At 37.0% G+C, this 18,802-nt stretch overlaps 1 protein-coding gene across 2 annotated transcripts in view; it reads right to left on the minus strand.

Moving 5' to 3' along the window:
- TENM2 (teneurin transmembrane protein 2) overlaps positions 1-18,802 on the minus strand; it is an 851,854-nt gene that overhangs the window by 763,007 nt on the left and 70,045 nt on the right. For both annotated transcript variants that reach the window (XM_075068078.1, XM_075068077.1), the window contains exon 2: positions 15,085-15,360. In XM_075068078.1, the coding sequence (XP_074924179.1) occupies positions 15,085-15,360 (276 nt within the window). The remainder of the gene's footprint in view (positions 1-15,084; positions 15,361-18,802) is intronic.

Here is an 18,802-nt window from a genome sequence, read left to right on the forward strand (position 1 = left end):
ACGTGTATTAGGGTGGCAGAATCTGACCCTAGGATTTATTTTACTTGAAAAAAATTGTGCAATGTGAAAACATTTACTATAAAGGTTCCCTTTATTAAAGGCGAACACCACTGTTTTCATAATTGCCAGCCACAGAAGATCTGCCCCTTTAAGCCTGATATTGCTGTTCTCACTTTTGAAAAAGGCCCATTTACATTTTTGGCAAATCCCTTGAAGCTCTGCTTGAGTAAAGCTTTCAGTATTAGAAACTTTATGGATAAACTTAGGTTATTTAAACATAATTCAGTGGATCTTTTATAGGTTTTTGGCACTGACATGTTAGTGCCGGGTGGCTCCAGGCACCAGACCAACAAGCGTATACCTGGGGCGGCAAGCCACAGCGGGTGGCCTGCCAGTTGCTGTGAGTGAAGCAGTCAGGCAGCCTTTGGTGGCAGGCCTGTGGGAGGTCTGCCGGTCCTGCGGCTTCGGTGGCAATTCGGGGTGGTGGGTATGCCGGAGGCGCAGGACCAGATGACCCACAGAAAAGCTGCCGAATCCACGTGACCAGTGGAACTCCTGTAGGTGTGCCACCGAAGGCTGCCTAATTGCCGTGCTTGGGGCGGCAAAAAATGTAGAGCCACCCCTGGTTAGTGCATAGCCCGCTCATATTACTCATGCAAACAGGCCTCTGGCTTGGAATTATGTTTTTCATTTTGAAAAAGCAAGATAAGAAAATGTAGGAAATGGAAAATGTCTATTCCTATAGTCACAGTTGTCCTTCACGCAGGAAAAACTCTCACAAAAACAGACTCCAACATGAAACTGCAGAACTGGAATTAATTTGCAAACTGGACACCATCAAATTAGGCCTGAAAAAGACTGGGAGTGGATGAGTCATTACAAAACCTAATTTTATCATACTAATTTCTCCCTACTGTTACTCAAAAACCTTCTTGCCAACTGTTTGAAATGGGCCACCCTCATTACCACTACAAAAGTGATTTTTCTTCCCTTGATAGTCTACTAATAATGAAATTGTCTCATTAGACTGACCCCCACACCTGGTAAGACAACTCCCATCTTTTCATGTACTATGTATAAAATATACCTGGCTACTGTCTTTTTCACTCCATGCATCTGATGAAGTGGGTTCTAGCCCACGAAAGCTTATACCCAGATAAATTTGTTAGTCTCTAAGGTGCCACAAAGACTCATTGTTTTTGCTGATACAGACTAACACAGCTACCACTCTGAAACTTCAATGGGAAGTTTATCATAGTAAAGATGCAGTAAGTGTGTAGGGCTTGACCCTTAGCTAAAGAAAATAAAAGGATTGCTCCATTGCATTCTTAAAAAGTCAGATCACTTTCTCAGTTGCCTCCAATCAAAAGAAGGAAAGAAAATGAATTGCGAAGTTCTGTCTCTGATTACATGATTTTTGGTTCAATTCTCTGGTATTTATATGGCTTTCAATACTATCTTATTGAAATGCCTCCAATGTACTTAAAAATAGAAAAAAAAATACAATCATTTTATCTTCATTCCCAATCCATAAGAGAAATATAGCTTAATTCGTTCATATGTTTTGTTTGTCTAAGTGGGTGTGGTGTGTGAAGAATTTATGGAGGGAAGAAATTAGTTTATCAAAGGAATGAATTCTGCATTTAATTCTCAATGTGGGGAGGTCTGATCATTAGTATATCTGGCTGGAGTGAGTCCCATAACCAAGGCCCAGCTTCTTCAAGTGTTCAGTCTTCTGCACTCATGAGCCCATCCCCCATGCACTGATCAAAAGTTTCAGCATTTTGGTGGAACACAACATTCAAGCTTTAAAGGTTACTAATGAGCTGATCCACTGCACATAGGTTCAAAAATATGGAGGGCAGGTCTCCTCCCAACCACAAATAGTAGTGAGCATTTTTTGCCACCACATATATTTGGTCTCCAGAAGTACTGACAAGTCCTAAAACGATCCTAAGAATGCAGACCACTTGCATGTGCCTTCCATGCTGGGGAATTTTATATGAAAAGCAAGTTCTTCAAAATGTTTCTGTCTTCCTTCCAGCATTACTTATGTATTATCAGTTTTCCATTTTTGTCAGAAGTTCTTTGTCCAGATGCCAATTTTGGATAGATAAAGAGAAATGTGGAAGACGGGTGTGTTTACGTTTGACATAAATAATACAGAGAGCTGGGTGTTTACATAATGTTGTCACTACAGCACATAATGTGTCACCATCTCTCCCAACAGCTTCTTATAGATGTTGAATAATATAGGTGAGAGAACTGAGCATTGAGAGACTCAGTGGGTGAGGGTATGGGGGTGGAAAAATAGCTGCCTATAACAAACATTTGGGTTTGGTCTCACAGCAAGGAGTTGAGACCTCTTGAGGCATTTCCAACGGATTCTGCAGCTTCTTGAAACAAGACTGTAAGAGGATCAGAAATGTCAAAACAGAATTATGGTTCCTGAGCTAGGTTTCTTCTCAGCTAAAGCAATTGAATACATGGAGTTTTCACAAGCTGCTTTTATTGAATAGATTAATACAAAATGTTTAAAACACTGATTTTTAACTAAAACCCACAGTGAATTTGGGATCTTATTTTTGCAGGCAGCTACATTTATTAAAATTATGCATTTTCTGATTTACTTCTGAACATAGCCAGAAAGAACGTTAGTTTTAATTATATCAAAACAGATGTACTTAGGCAAACTGACAATTAAAAATGGACATTGAGCAGACTGAAGTAAGAAAATGCATTGTGTGAAATATTTCGAAATTGCATGCATGATGTAAAACTAAGTATTGTGTGTGTGTGTATACATTCATATATGTTAGGCTGAGACCTAGTTTTATTTATATTTTACATATTTATATAATGTGAATATAAAAATGAGTTCTAAGACTAATAATAAACTGTGTATGAACACAATGTGTGTGAGATATATACCAACTATCCTTTAGTTAATGAAATACCTAAATCTTTGTAATCAAGAAGACTGCAGACAGTGGAAAGTACAGTTCTACATGAGCAAAGATCTGAATCTGATCCTAGAAGAATTAGAGGAAACTTTGGGTGAAGTATTACAGACTTTCTGGGTAAAGAGAAAGTGGAAACAAATATAATGCAGAATATATTCTTGAGATGCTTGCTTTGGTTTAATTTATATATACATACATACACACACTCCTATGTTTAACCTTGATAAGTTGAATTAAAACAATATTAACATTCAAATTTACCAAGTTTATTTTTATTGTGCAAAAATATACAAAGGCATTATTCAAATTAAATCACACTTTGGGCAGAAGTATTGTTGCTTGCTTACTTTGTTGACCTACCTGATCATCTGAGTATACTTTACTAAATCTACATTGCGCTCACTCACTCTCTTTCACCACACACACACACGCACACACACACACACACACACACACAGATATAGCTCATATCACAGTGGTTTTATCATCAATAACCCCCTCCTTTCACATAACTGCATAATTATGAGCTCATCTTGAATACGAAATTTTAGAAAATATTTTGACAAACATAGTTTAGTTTCATTTATAATACCTCATTATAGTGTACAATATATTTTACAACATCTTGTAAAATTATCATCCAGTTGTGGCAAATTGCCGGTATTGTTCTCTGGGTCTCGCGCTTTCTCTTCTCTGGGGTAGGTTCAGGGCGATATTGCTTGCCTCTGAACCAGTTCTTAATCACTCCCCTAGTGTCCTTGGAGGAGGGGAGTGGAGAGGGAGGGACCTGGGCCCGCCCTCTACTCCAGGTCCCAACCCAGGGGCCCTGGGGTTGTGGTGAACCACTTGACTAGCGGTTTCTTCCCCTGGGTTACTTCCCTCTCATACCCGTCAGCTTGTGAAGGGCTTCTCGCCTCTCTTCTATACAAGCCTGGTGCCCCTTACCTAGGGTTTCTGTTGGGCTTCCCAATCCACCGCAGCACTCCTCCAAACCTTCTATTTCTCTCTGGACAAACTCTTCTCTTCTGCAATCTGCACTCTGCTCCAATCCAACCTTTCTCCTTCAACTACCACCCCCTGTCTGACTGAAGCAGGGGTTTATATCCCATGACTGGAGTCAGGTGCTCTAACTGGAGTCAGGTGCTCTAGTTAATCTAAAGCAAACCTTCCTCCCTTGGCAGGGAATAAGGCCCCCTGCTAACACTCTTATGCTGCCCTCTGGCCATGCTGTATCACACAGTTAATGATATGGCATCCCTCTTCCCTCTGCTAGTAAATCTAAGACAAGAAGTGGGGTCAAACAGAAAGTTTAATGAAAAAAGTATAGGGCTGATGGGTTAGTGGAAGTGATAATTAGTGAGGTTCCATTCTAATGGCTTTTGTTACAAGTTCCTAATAACTTACCAATTCATTGCAAAGCCAGTGGTTCATCAAAGGTCATTCAAACACAACACTCAGTTTTGAATTACTTGTTACAAACCCGAACCAGAACAAAAAAAAAATCACAACTAATAAAATCTGAGAGAGAGGGCCAAGCATGGAAAATATGCGCACAAACATTTAAATGTACGATGAATTTATAATTAGGACTTTCTTTATTGCAGGACACAAAAGGTATGTCTACACTGCAATTAACAGATCCTCCTCTCCCCTGTGGGAGTGTCTCTGAGCCCCAACATCTACATTGCAATTCTAGAGACCCACAGTTCAAGGCTGAATCAGCCGACTCGGATCAGCCACAGCTGTGCCATGCTTCTTTTATGGCCAGGTAGAAGTACCCAAAGTGAACAAATTTCATGGTAACAACTCCTAAATTCTGTAGCAGGACCCTTTAAATTCCATGACAACCTTAAATTTATTGGCAAAAAAACACAAGGAGTCCTTGTGGCACCTTAGAGACTAACAAATGTATTTGAGCATAAGCTTTTGTGGGCTAGAACCAACTTCATCAGACGTATGAGGTGAAAAATACAGGAGCAGGTATAAATACATGAAATATCCTTTATTCCCGCTTTCTTGCACCATGCAAAAACACAGGTAAGGCTTCCTCTTGTGGGAAAAAATTGCAGAGCAAGAAGTGGCTGCAGGCAGGTCCTGTTACAATAAAATAGAAAAAAACGGGGCGATCCTGACAACAGCAAAATAAGGAATTCCATGGCATCTTGGGAAAATGCCATACTGTAGAATACTTATGAAATGAATGGAGCATCCCACAGTTGTCACAGCTATTGTGTCAGACTCCCAGGAGATGCCAGATGACACTTACATCATTTTACCTCAGAACTGCAAACTAAGCAGTCAACCACATGCATCATTTGGAACGGGAAGTACACAATCAGGCAGTAACAGAGGGGGGGGAAAGCAAATACAGTGCAGTACTGTTTTAAATGTAATTTAGTACAAAATATAAAGGAAAAGTTTAAAAAAAGTTGACAAGATGAGGAAACTGTTCCTGTGCTTGCTTCTTTTAAATTAAGATGGTTAAAAACAGTATTCTTCTTTTGCATTTTTTCTTCTGCATAGTAAAGTTTCAAAGCTGTATTAAGTAAATGTTCAGTTGTAAACTTTTGAAACAACCAAAATATATTATTCAGAGATACCAATAATATCTATTCCCGAGGTGTGTTTAACTCTGAGGATTCTACTATAGTTCACATCTTCAAGGTTTCCTTTGCAATCAAAATGTCTAGTATCCATTTTTTTTTAAATGAAAGCTCCGATTCTGGAGCACAATTCTGTGTCAGGGAGTGAATTCTACAGGAAATTGCACATCTGCAGAATAATTTGTGTTCTAGTTATAAGCAACTGAATTGCATGGGTTATTATTGTACGTCTACACCGGATCGGCGGGTAGCGTTCGATGTATCAGGGATAGATTTTTCGTGTCTTGTCTGGACATGATAAATCGATCCACTAATTGACGCCTGAAGTCCACCTCAACAGGAGGAGTAAGCGCAGTCGATGGGGACGCTACAGCAGTCGACTTGCCGCCGTCAGGATGGCTAGGTAAGTCAAACTAAGATACTTCGACTTCAACTACCAAATAGCATAGCTGAAGTTGTCTTTCTTAGTTCGAACCCCTCCCCCCACTAGTTTAGCACAGGCCTGAACATAAATGTAGGTGTTGCAACTGCACCATGCATAACATTTATTTTCTATGTATAACTAAGCACTGTATTCCAGATTCATCAACCTAGCTCCTTTGACATGCTTGAATATTTACCACCACTTGTATTTGTTTAGCATTGGTGTGCACCGAAGGGTTATTGGGTATCTTTTAAAACTGTCTTACATTTTATCAACCAGTACTTCATATCCTTCTCTTGCTCAGTGTTTTAAAGCTTATGACCACTACTGATATATATATATTGCTTCATTTTTTGTGCCCAACTTCATTATCTTGCCTTCTCTGCATTCAGTTGCATAAGCCACTTAACACTGATCATCTACAATTTTGTTCAGGCAAGTCCTTAAGTCACCTCTGCTAGTCAATTCCCTCATTCCCAAACTGCATCCTCTCAGAAGCGCCCTTGGGTTTTGAGATCACATCAAAATTGGATCCACTTAAGCAGCTGAGCTTTGATACCATTCTTGATGACCTTTTAAATTTGTCATTCAAGTACTTCACAAGCTTTCCTAAAGTACAGATAAAAGTATTTCCATGCCCATTCACATCAGCACTTCTTGTATTAGCTTTTTAAAAATCCTCTTCTGTGTGTTATGTATGGGCCTCCATTTTGTGAATATGCGCTAATCACTCTGAGCCAGATCTTCTCTCTGGGATGGCCTTGAGCCTCTGGCAGACCTAAGAAAATCTAGTTCTGGGGCACCTCTTCCCATTGCTCTCCAGCAACATCCTTGCTTCTGTGTGGGGAAAGGAATCAAGATAAGCTGTACTACTAAATGGAAAGATCTGGGCACAGCTCTGCAGGCTCTCCGCCTTGTGATATGTGATTGCCCTGAAGGTCAGTTGGACACTTTTAGTTTGTTTGGGTTGTTTTACACTCTTCTCACCTGTTAAAATCAATATTATACTTCAAATCTTACATTAAATCTACAGTTTTCTTGTTGCTCCTGGATGTAAAGTGTATGTTATCTTACAGCTAGTTCATCCTCTTTAAAATGAGCCTATGAAGAGAAAAGTGCATATGTAAAAATTGTACATTCTTATTTCAGAGATCTGCTCCCTTCGTATATCACCATTTAGATCTGCTCACTTTACTAAGTATCCCCCATCAGCCCATACTTTTTCCTTTTGTTAGTACTTAAGACTCCAGTTCACTCCCCAGTATCTACAGTCATACATGCTGGAATTAGGGGTGCTGGGAGTGCTGCCGAACCCCTTGTCTTGAAGTGGTTTTCAGTATATACAGTTTGGTTTAATGGCTCTCAGCACCTCCACTTTACCAATTGTTCAAGCACCCCTGTCTGCAGTGGTCCTATTAACACAAGTATATCAAATACAGAATTGTTAACTAAGTTCCACTTGCAGAATCTTTACTATCGATGAGCACCAAGAGAACTCTGCTTGGCTTTCAGGTCTCAAAGTTTTCGGGGATACCAGTTAAGAGAAAATCTCTGTGAACTGGGCAAACCATTCAGACACAAACATGGAATCTCAAAAATCATTTTTATAGAGTAGAAGCCAAACTTTCTTCATAACCTATGTGCAACTTATGAAATCAGAAATATAAAGTTAAACAAAAATCCAAGGAAAAACAATATTGAGAGCAACATGCCCAAGATCAAGACAGTGAAAATAAGTAAAACATCTCAGTTGTAGAGCCCTAAATCTTGACCTGTTCTCTCTACATTTTCCCCATGTGGTAACATTTTATCTTTTGTTTTTGAGCATAAACACAAGTCTCTGATTCCATGGTATCTTGGTGAAATGCCAAATTATGGTGTTCATTCCATTTTTGACTGAGACAGCAACAAAAAACAAGGTCAACACCAACTTAGGTTACCTTATGTGAGTGCATTTCTTTTCAGATTTAAAATATACATCATAGTGGCATTACAAGCTTAACTGTGGCATTTAATACCATGCGCTTTAAAATAATTTTAAAAGGACACAAGCGATTTTTAAAAATTATTGTCCTCTTATGCTCTTGTGCAATAAACCCTCTGCAATACAAAACAAAAATATGATTTTTGTTACCAAATCTGTCTTCCATTTTGCTAGGCTTCGATAGTGATGTTACAATAAGTGATGTAAACTTATTGTTTCCAAGAAAGAAAAAGAAAAATTCAAACTTTTAAACCATTAAAAAAATAAGAAGGGAAGGGGAAGACAAAAAAAATATGTAGGTCAACAGGGCTGATGCAGTCCTACATCCCACAGGGATTGACATGTTTAGTGCTGATGGATGTTGCTCCTGAAAATTGTTCACCCTTTGGGATTCTCCCAACCAGTTAATGGTTGGTCCCACAAGGATGTACTGTGTGCGTGTGATCCTGTGCAGAAGCCATTTTCCATCAGAAATAGGGAGTACAATCTCCAGAAGGGTTGGAAGAGGTCAGGGCTAAGGGCTCATATCCCATATTGCACTCTAAATGGGTGGCAAAGCTGTCACTCGCTTGTGTGAGATCTAGGTACACTGGCAAGAGTTCTATGCGACACTTCAGAACTATGACTGCAGCCTCTCAACTCATGCCCCATAAAATCTAGCCTGTGACTTAAAGCCACAATCTGGCCTTTAATTTAATTATAGCCTTTGATTTTTAATTTCCCCAATTTCCCCCTACTGTTACTCACACCTTCTAGTCAACTTTTTGAAATGAGTCACCCTGATTACCACTACAAAAGTGATTTTTCATACCGTTGATAATAAATACCCCACATTAATTCAATTGTCTTGACCTCCCACTTGGTAAGGCAACTCCCATCTTTTCATATACTGTTATATATGTCTTCCTACTGTATTTTCCACTCCATGCACCTGATGAAATGGGTTTTAGCACATGGAAGCTTATGTCCAAATTAATTTTTTAGTCTCTAAGGTGCCTCAAGTACTCCTTGTTGTTTCTGTTGATTTTCAGAGTCATTCTCTGCAAGTCCTTATTTATCTATACAGTAATTATTTTAAATCATGTATCTCACAGCAGATGCATTTAACATTTAGACACAGATTAACACCATAAAACGCTGAAATATTTCCTTGCTCTACGGAAATTTGATATAGGTTTATTTCCCCTGCTTTTTGTTCTTCTATATAATTGAGGGCCACTACAACTTAGATACAATTTTATCTGTCACTTTGGTAGTCTGACTCTTTACCTTAATAATATAACTTGAGTCGTGAAAGGTCTCCTCTGCCTACAAAACTGATTTTATTTACTTTCTGACATATAAAGCTGAGAAAAAGAAGTTACTTTAAAACAATTGAAATATTTGATATTAGTTACATTACAGTAGAAGTCTTAAATACATTTAAAACAACATAATAATGAAAAAAATATCATTTTATGTTATGTCCTGCTGTTCCCAATGATAGTATCAGGTACGTGCAATGAAGGTGCTGATATAGGAAAGTGGCAGCCAAAACCAAATGTGGTCAACCTAACTCAATGATTGCTGACATACATGCATCATCATAATACCCTTGGAAGAAAAAATAAGCCACCAGTAAAATATGAAGTATCATCCAGCTATCTTCTTTTATGCTATAGCTGGTTATTCTCCTTAAGATGTTAGCATTTAGCCTGGTTTAAATTCATACCAATCTAAAAAATTTGCTTCTGGGTACAGCTGCACTACAATTGTTCCTTTCAGTGTTTGCAGTGGTGCATTACTGGTGGGTATCTTGAGTCTACATGCTGTCTCCTGTTTCTATTTTTCATTACTATGGCCTGTGTTTTCTTTGATATGCCATTGACACTCAGGTCTGTTTAACTCTTCCCTTTAATCACTGTAAATCGGGTATTGTTTAGTTGCCTTCATGACATCAAGATTAGTAATTTTATGAATCCCAGGGTGAGAGATTGCTGACTGGTCCCAAGTGTACGCTGCATTGCACTCCTAGTCCATACCATTGACATGGTTTTTCTGACTCCATCCCAAAATACAACAGTGACTTGCTTTCATAGTGCCAGCTGATCTTTCTTTTAATAACTATCTTCTTGATACATAGACAAAGTGCTTACAAAACGTTACTTGGTTCAAAATACAGCTTAGCAGGAAAGATCTTGATAGGTTAGTTCATTCCTTTTTCATCATCCATTTTGTTTAGTATAATTTTGTTGAAGCGCTTAATTCACTGGCTTTATTTTATCCTAAAACACTGAATCTTGAGTCATTCCATGTTCTCAAACATATTGCTCCCTACTTCTAATCTCCTCATTAGCTGATCAATAAAACATTCCATAACACAATCAGTGATTGTGGGTCAGAGCCCAGCCTTTAAATACCATAGAGTTGGGCACTCTAAGAATCTGAATAGAATACAATTTACATTGCTTTGGTGATGCAAATGGGTCATAAAACTGCTATAACGAGCTAGCTGAAGATTCCCCCTGTGTTGGAAAATGTTCATGGAGCATAGACTGAAGGTAGCAAATTTCACCCCATCTTCTCTTGCAGCCCTGGGTATAAAAGAGCTGGTAAGCACACTGCTCTACTACAACAATGCCTGTCTGGCATAAGGGCCACACTGGACAGTTGCAAAGCAGGATCAATAAGTTGCAACACCCACAAATGCAATTCATGGCAAATCAGTGTTTTAGCCCAGTGAAGTCTTATACCCTCCAACTGATCACAACCTCACAATGTCATCTGTCTTTTTTAAAAAAAAAAAACATAATTAGACATGCATCTGACGAAGTGGGTATTCACTCATGAAAGCTTATGCTTCAATACGTCTGTGAGTCTTAAAGGTGCCACAGGACGCTGTTGCTTTTTACATAATTAGAATGGCTTTTGGAGGGGATGGGGAAGGTAATTAAAAGTTAATTTAGGATTTATTCATCGATTTGCCATATTTATATACCAAGCAAATGACAGTGATCCTTTTAGTTTAAATGGCTTTACATTAGTTTCCATTACAAGCCAACCTACTTTTAAAGTCAGTCTTATGTTTTCACAACATAGAATGTAAGGGCACAAATATGCAGCTCACACTCATGTCTTTCATGAGTATAGGCCTAATTCTGTAACTATTGTAGGGTTAAATTAGCCTGCTCTTCAGATGGTATAAAGTAGCACCACTGAAGAAGATGTTAATTGAGTGACACTGATTATACCAGCTGACAATCTGACCCATATATTGTAAGGGGCAGGTTCTACCCTTTTACTCATATTAAATTGTATATTAGTGAGTAATTTGTGACTAAGCATCAGTAAGAGTGGCAGAACCTGGCCCTAACCAAATTCATGTGGGTATAGGTTGGGATTTGAGCATCTCCAACGTTATTCTTGGGGAGACAGCATCACTTCAAACCCACCTCTCACAATTAACAAAATCCCTGTATTAACACCCACCCTCCATGGTAAACTCTTTTTTACAAGGGTTACTATTATAAATCACCATTTGCCATCAGTAACCACCCATGATTGTGTGAGATACTGTTATTGCCACTTAATAGTGCCCCCTGTAGATGAGACGCAACTAGCAGAGCAGCAAGAGAACAGAAAGTTTTGGAACGCTGATAAATTTGAGTGTATACCCCACAACCTGTGGGTCCCAAAAACTGACTGTTTTTGCCTACCTAGCATAAGGTACACCAGGTGCGAGATAAATCAAATTTGCTTATAAATGTCTGCTGTACATTTTTTGGATGAACACCTGTAATGACTTATGTAACCAGAAGCTCTGAATTCAGTTGCTCATGGTCACAAGAGTATTGTTTGCCCTTACATATTCACATTCTAGTTGGATGCCTCTCTTACAAGGGATCACACCAATTACAGACAGCATTATAAAAAAAGTTACATTTCAAGACGTGATGCTAAATTCTAGGATAATGTATTGAAAAAAAGTGCCAGCACTGTAAAAATAAAAAAAAAGTGTTGTTTTTCCAACTGGATCTTCAATATCCTGTTTTGTCAGGAAAGAGTTTCTGCCCAAGTAAATGAGCAAATTTAAATGAATTGACATTAAATTATTTCAATTTATCAATATGCATTTCAAACCTGTTAATTTGAGGCTCACACAATTCTAATTTAAGATAACAGTCAATCACAAAAGCAAAAAAATTGTCCTAAACCTTGTAAATGGGTTTGAATTAGCAGAAGTGTTGAAAATTGTAATATTAGTGTGATTTATAGCAATTAAGCTACCTCTGTACTACTTGGAAATGTACTGAGAAGTACCAACATTGATTTAATATTAAAAGAAAATTGACAGTTTATTATTTTGAAGTGGAATGATAGAATTTGTGATTAACATCTCAGTATCAAAAAAAGTCACCTTTTAGAGCTGTAATAATGTATTGCAATAAAGCAGCTGAACCACGTCAAGAAAAAGGGCATGCAGTGCTTTAAATAAACTCAATGAAATCTATGCATTGTGAGTTCAACTAATGCATTATGGGCAAAGTATAAAATTCCATACCAAGAAATGTCTTGTTTTATGCCTATAACTCCTGAAACTGTACTGGAGAATGCACTTCTCTTGACATGTAGATTCTTGTTACTTCCTCTTCAGGAGAAGCATATCTAACAGGTTATTGATTTGGTTCTGAAGGACACAGTGTTTATTATGTAGAAAACCACTGCTGGACACAAGTGAAAGAAATTAATGATGGCTTTGTAAGTGTCCAGGCAGTGGTGCTGAACCCTAGTGGGGCACCTGTCAATCTATATGACAATACATTCCCAAACTTCATAAAAATCAGTGATGTGAAAAAGAACTGATTTTTTGAGCTAAATAGGATTTGTCAGAGAGGGAGACTATGAAGTTTTCTGAAGTTAACACCTCTGCTTGTATAATAGACATTTCACATCTGTGTGAATATTTTACAGCTAACCACATGGAAACATTTAGCATCACAAGCTTTACTAAATACAATGCTAATACTGTGCATTCAAAAGTGAATCTGATATACTTAGTCTTGCACATCATTTTACAGTGTCCTTCCTGTTTTGGTAAACAACAGTTTGAAAAACTACCTTTTGGAAATGCATTTTATAGATTAGATTAGATAGAGGTAACTCTCAGGGTGAAAAGTGTTCACAAGCAAAACCCAGTATCTTGGTCACCATGTCCACCATGGTCAATATTAAAACTGCCATTGACCTCAGCAGGGGTAGACTCAAACCCAATCTTTGAGCTTGAATAGTAATGGAAAGAACTTCCTTAGTCAGTTCATTCATTTGAAACAATTATTGGGATTTATCCAAAGCCTACTGAAGTCAATGGGAGTTTTTTTGTGGTCTTCAATGGATTCTGGGTCAGGCCATTAAGTGAATGTATTGTATGCATGAGAGTACAAAGCACATAAGTTTATCAAATAGTAGACTGAGTCAGTGTATACTTACATATATACATTTTTAACACTGGTTGTTTGCTTTCTTAGTATCTGCCATTATTATTAAACATACACACCCCATATACTTTGATGAAGAAATGCATGCCACAATATTCATCGAAATACAAAGATTATGGGCTAACTTCTTGTCTCAAACGCATGCCTACTGTTTCTCCTGAAATCAGTGAGAGCTGCTTGTATCTACTGAAGGCTAAATTTGGCTCTTTAAGTCTAACTTGGTCACATATTTCTAACATTCTGAAAAGTTTCATTTTTTTTGTTCATCTTCTTTAACATTTAACTGCTTGCATTTCAAATCCTAACATACTGGTACTGCTGAAACTGGCACGAGCGGGAGTGGGGACTGAATATCCGCTTTGCCTAGAAGAAAGCTTAAAATAAAATAAAAGTCCTTTTCAGATAAACACCTGAAGGTGCTGAATGTGCCAATACACCATAATTTAAAATCCCCAGATAACATAGTAGGGAGTCGATTGCAGTAGCTGACATCAAGCAGTTGCCTTGAATGTTTCTATTGATGCCACAGTGGAACACTATTCTTTATCTCCCCAAAATGGCTTATTTCAGAATTAAACTTGATTGTTTTTGTGGTTTTTCAGAATAACTTTGGCCTATACACTCTTGCATTATTTACATTTTAGTGTGGAGAATTACTGAAGGCAGGCACTGCATTGCTATCCATAGCAAGTCATCTTCACTAACTAGGCATTTTTCTAAAGTAAGCACAGAATGTTGCTGAGAAATTAGTTTTAAGTTGTTTTATATGAATTTAACTAATTTGTAAACATTTCAAGTGGAGTCAGCTTAATGTAGTTTTTATTTACAACAAATCATTGCCTGCATGTTTTGTCCTACACGGTTGTGCGTTAAGTAATTTACCTTTTTTTTTTAATTAAACAGCTAAGAATCTATACTAAACAGACATATACATATCTTTTTGAGTCACTCTGATACATACATTTGCATTATAAAACCTTGCATGTACTTACCATTACATTATTAGAAACCTTAGATTCAGATAAAGCTTTCAAAATTTCATGAGAACGCCTGACCAAGAGTCCTACGGTCTGTGACTTAATATGGTTTTAATAATTTGAAAACTGTTAACCTTATTTCACACTGTGGGTAAAATCAAATATATGATTTTTTTTTCTGACAAGTTTCATCATACTTGTCATTATTAAATTCCAAAATCTGCTCCAAGTTTCCTCTTCAGTAATAGACACGAAGCATTGCTGTCTGTAAACTAAAGTATAAAATAAGCTGGTATTCTGAGAACATCTTTAAGAGAAAACCCAGGCTGCCATTAAAAAAGCCCTGCAAATACCTACAAACAAGCAGAATATTTCTACATATAGGTCATGGTTTTTTAAGATCACATTCTTTGCTATGCAGTTTATTGGAGAATAAAAGCACCATTCATTAAAGTGTTATTTAAAACATATACTACCAGTACATTATATAATAATTTCTCCTGTCATTTCTGGTAAATTAATTTTTTTAATTTACTTTTTTTTAAGGCAAGTGGACAAGAAAAAGTAACGAAATGTAAGTGACTCATTTATATGCAAAAAATATCACCAGATGTTCTTATAGATATATATTAAAACATATATTCAAGAAAGAGGCCTACCGTTTTCCTCATCTGACTTATTTTCATTGTCAGAGTCAGTCAGTGTAAGTGCTGAGTTTTCACGACTTGACAGACCGGAACTGCGCCTGGATTTTATCCCTCTCCCCCACAGCCTTATAGCATGCTCTGGAGACATTCTTCCCTCTGTGTCTGAGTCAGCATCAGACCCGGTGCTCAAGGAATAGCCTTGATGAAGTATTCCTATGTCTGAGCAGTAGCCACTTCGATGGGGAGAGGGCTCACAGATTCCTAGTTCTGCAAGGGTGAAGTTAGTTCCTAGGAAGATAAGAAACAATAACAATTGGTCAAAATATTTAAAATAAAATTAACAGATCATCTTATCTTCTCATAGTTATGATATGTATCATGCCTTCATAACCAATTGTATATGACGGACAGATTTGTAAGGGCACGGCAAGGCTCAGAAGCAGATGGTGTGTAGCAGAGAAAAAGTTGTGAAACATACAAAACAAAAGATAAAGCTCCTCAAAATCTGAGCCGTTCCTTCCTCTCCCACATTTTGGCCTCAAATCTGTAAACACTTGGGCAGGTGATTAATATTATGCACATAAGCAGTTCTATTGACTTCAAATGCTTAATATTATTTGAGGCTTTTGTTATAAACTATTTCACCAAAACCATTGCTACATAATGTCATTTTTATCACTTGTAAGGTGGACAAAACCAACCCATTTCGGAGCACAAGAGGACCACCACTTTCAGGAAGAAATGGCTTTAAAATTCAAACTATTTTTCATTGAAAATGTGAAAGATTTAATATAACTTAGTGCAAACAATTTGAATGCAGAGTCACTCAGAATAGTGGAAAACTACATAATATGAAAAATTGTCACCATTTTGCACACTTTAATATGTGGGAAGGTTAGATATTTTGAGTCCCCTGTTACATCTGAAATACTTGTCACATGTTTTCTCCATTCACAGAAGTTTTGCCCCCAACAGAAATTTTATGAGTAATGTTACTTTGTCAAAAAATGACAACAGGAGAATAGCTTGATGTCTGAAGGTAAACCTTCTAGAATTCATGTCAAAATATAGTGGCTCATAATGTGACTCAGTAAGTTGGTAGGTGACACATTTACAATGAACTCACATATTCTCAAGGTTACTAAGAACAGACTTGCTGGCTTATCACTAACCATGTATCTTTTTAGACAATAAGGGACAAGAAACTTAAAATATATCTATAAGGAAATATTCACTGGTCTCTCTGGCTTCGCAGGTTTTGAAAAGCACGGGCAATTTCAGTTCTCCATGCCAGACTAGAAATGAAGAACAAAGACAGATTCAAGTCACTGGAAATACAGCTGTCAACTATTTAATTCATATTGTACACAGTGCAACTTAGTCTGAGGTCTGTGCTTCCATAATGGTGCTTTTATGGCCTATTTAAACAGTCTATCATTTCTCTTTTTCCACACATGTATATCAAATCAAGACACCCAAAGACAGATTATAAACAGGCAACTGTTGTACAAGATATTTTTTATTAATAAATATGCTTCTATAACCAGTTTTTTAAAAAAGTAACAATTCCATTCACACAGATCAATCAAGAAGATCATATATTTAAAATATCTAGTTAATCGAGCTACATAAATCTTTTCCAAGTCCTACAAGACTATTTAACTCAGTGATCTCAGACCTTAGTGGTTCAGGAACCAAATTAGTGATCAACATTACACAAAAGACCCATAGTAATGTGAATTCATTGTTTCATTTACTCTAGTACTATTCATATTTAAAAAGTATAATGGGGAAATATTTAGTTTTTGTAATATATTATTCTCACAGCAAGTAAATTAATAACAGTGCAAGTTGATAACTTAATTGGTTAACAACATAGTAAAAGCATCCTCAGTGGTTAATAATTAAATCACAGTTGTTTAATATTGTGTGCTGCAAAGAGTTGCAAGACACACTTAAAGAGCCACCTGCAGCTTGTGAGCTGCAGTCAGAGTATTACTGATTTAAATGCATAAAGTATTTTGAGATTTGGGTTGAATGAAAAATGCAAAGTAATGTTTCATTTAATCTTTATCCTCAAACCCACCAGTTAAAGGAAGAGCATGTGATTTCTCTTTCAGAAGGATTAAGTTAGATCAATCTAAGTTGCCTTATATCAACCTAACTCTGTAAGTGTCCACACTAAAATGTACCTCCCACTGATGTAAATTGGTCAATGCACAGACTGCTGTTTGCTTGAGAGGATGGATGTGGTCCGGAATAGAAACTTTCAGCTCCTAAGACACCCCATTTTAGCCAATAAACTAAACAGCATTAACAGATTGCATCCTTCCTCTGCTGCAATAAGGTGGCAGTGAGTTAGAGAAATAAAAAGGGAGAAGGGACATTTCTAAGGGAACAAGTTAGTCAGCTGTGATGTTTAAAAATAAGATAAAAAGAAAAACAAACATACAAACAAAGAATCACCTCATTTCCCTCAAGACTTAATTAAGGGAAATTAACCCAAATGTTTTCAGTTAAGAGTCTATTCTGCTTGAATTCACTGCCTGGTAAAAGAATTACAGGTGTTGTGATGTGTGTTGAGAATATGACACTTAAGATGTGCCAACCTTTTGCAACAGAAACCTCATATTATGTGAAACTCCACGACTTTGTTTTCAGCGTCTAAAAAAGAAAATACCCAGATTTTGAGAGAAATATATTTTGATTCATGGCCCTTGTTCCAAAATTCAAAGAAAAGCTTTATGCCATCTGTAGTTTGACAGTGATTCTTTAAGTAATATTCATTATTCCATTTGAATTTCATAATGAAATTTTGATAATTGTTCACATGGTAGGTCGTCTAGGTTGACAACAATCCCATACATTTTAGTGATCACTTACAAATTGTGCACAGTCCATAGACTTCAATAAAAGTTGCCTGATTTTTTTTTTTAAGTTTTGCCTTTGCCATTCTGATTCAAACTGATCTGAAACTTAGAAAGCAACTTAATGGTATAAAACCATCCACACTGAACCAAAGAAGTGTCTCATACACAATGTGAATAGCATCCTACAATTTTGAATGGCAAAGTACAGAATCAAGGACCTACTGAAACTTATGTGAAACATACCCAACTTGAAGTGATGCTAAAATTATTACCCATCCCAACTACAACAAACGTGGAAATATGCTTTTAAAAAAGATTTTGTTTGTGGGTAACATAAGTATGTATGAACACAAACCTATTATCAATATATTAGCTTAATTAAGCTTTTATATACACAGTTAAGTATTTTAATATTACTCTGTAGATTTTAATAGCCTTTAAATGCCCAGATGTTTACATTCTAATGAACATTCGGTATTGACATAAAAAACAAACTATAACATTTGATGCAAACAGTGAACCTAATATGACTGTTAATGTTATTTTCTCTGAGATAAATGAAAGTGGGTTGATGAGAGGTAATAGAAACAGAATTTGCTTTTTCAGCTGTTTTGGCTTCTATTAAAAGCGAGTATGGAAAAATATCTGTGGCTTCCAGAGATAACAGTATAACTATATAAACAGACCAAATTAGGAATCAGATGTAGGAATTCGGCCAGAACACTGGTCCTTCTAAGGTCAGGATCCTGTCGCCAACAGAAGTTAGTACGAGATTCTCTTGCAAGAAACCCTATCGTGACAGGGTATAGCTAATAATACCATAGGGGAAGCGTCTTCCTTCTCCAGTTAGTGGCTAGTTT

This window comes from Chelonoidis abingdonii, chromosome 7 (assembly GCF_003597395.2).
Source record: "Chelonoidis abingdonii isolate Lonesome George chromosome 7, CheloAbing_2.0, whole genome shotgun sequence".
Lineage (NCBI taxonomy): Eukaryota > Metazoa > Chordata > Testudines > Testudinidae > Chelonoidis > Chelonoidis abingdonii.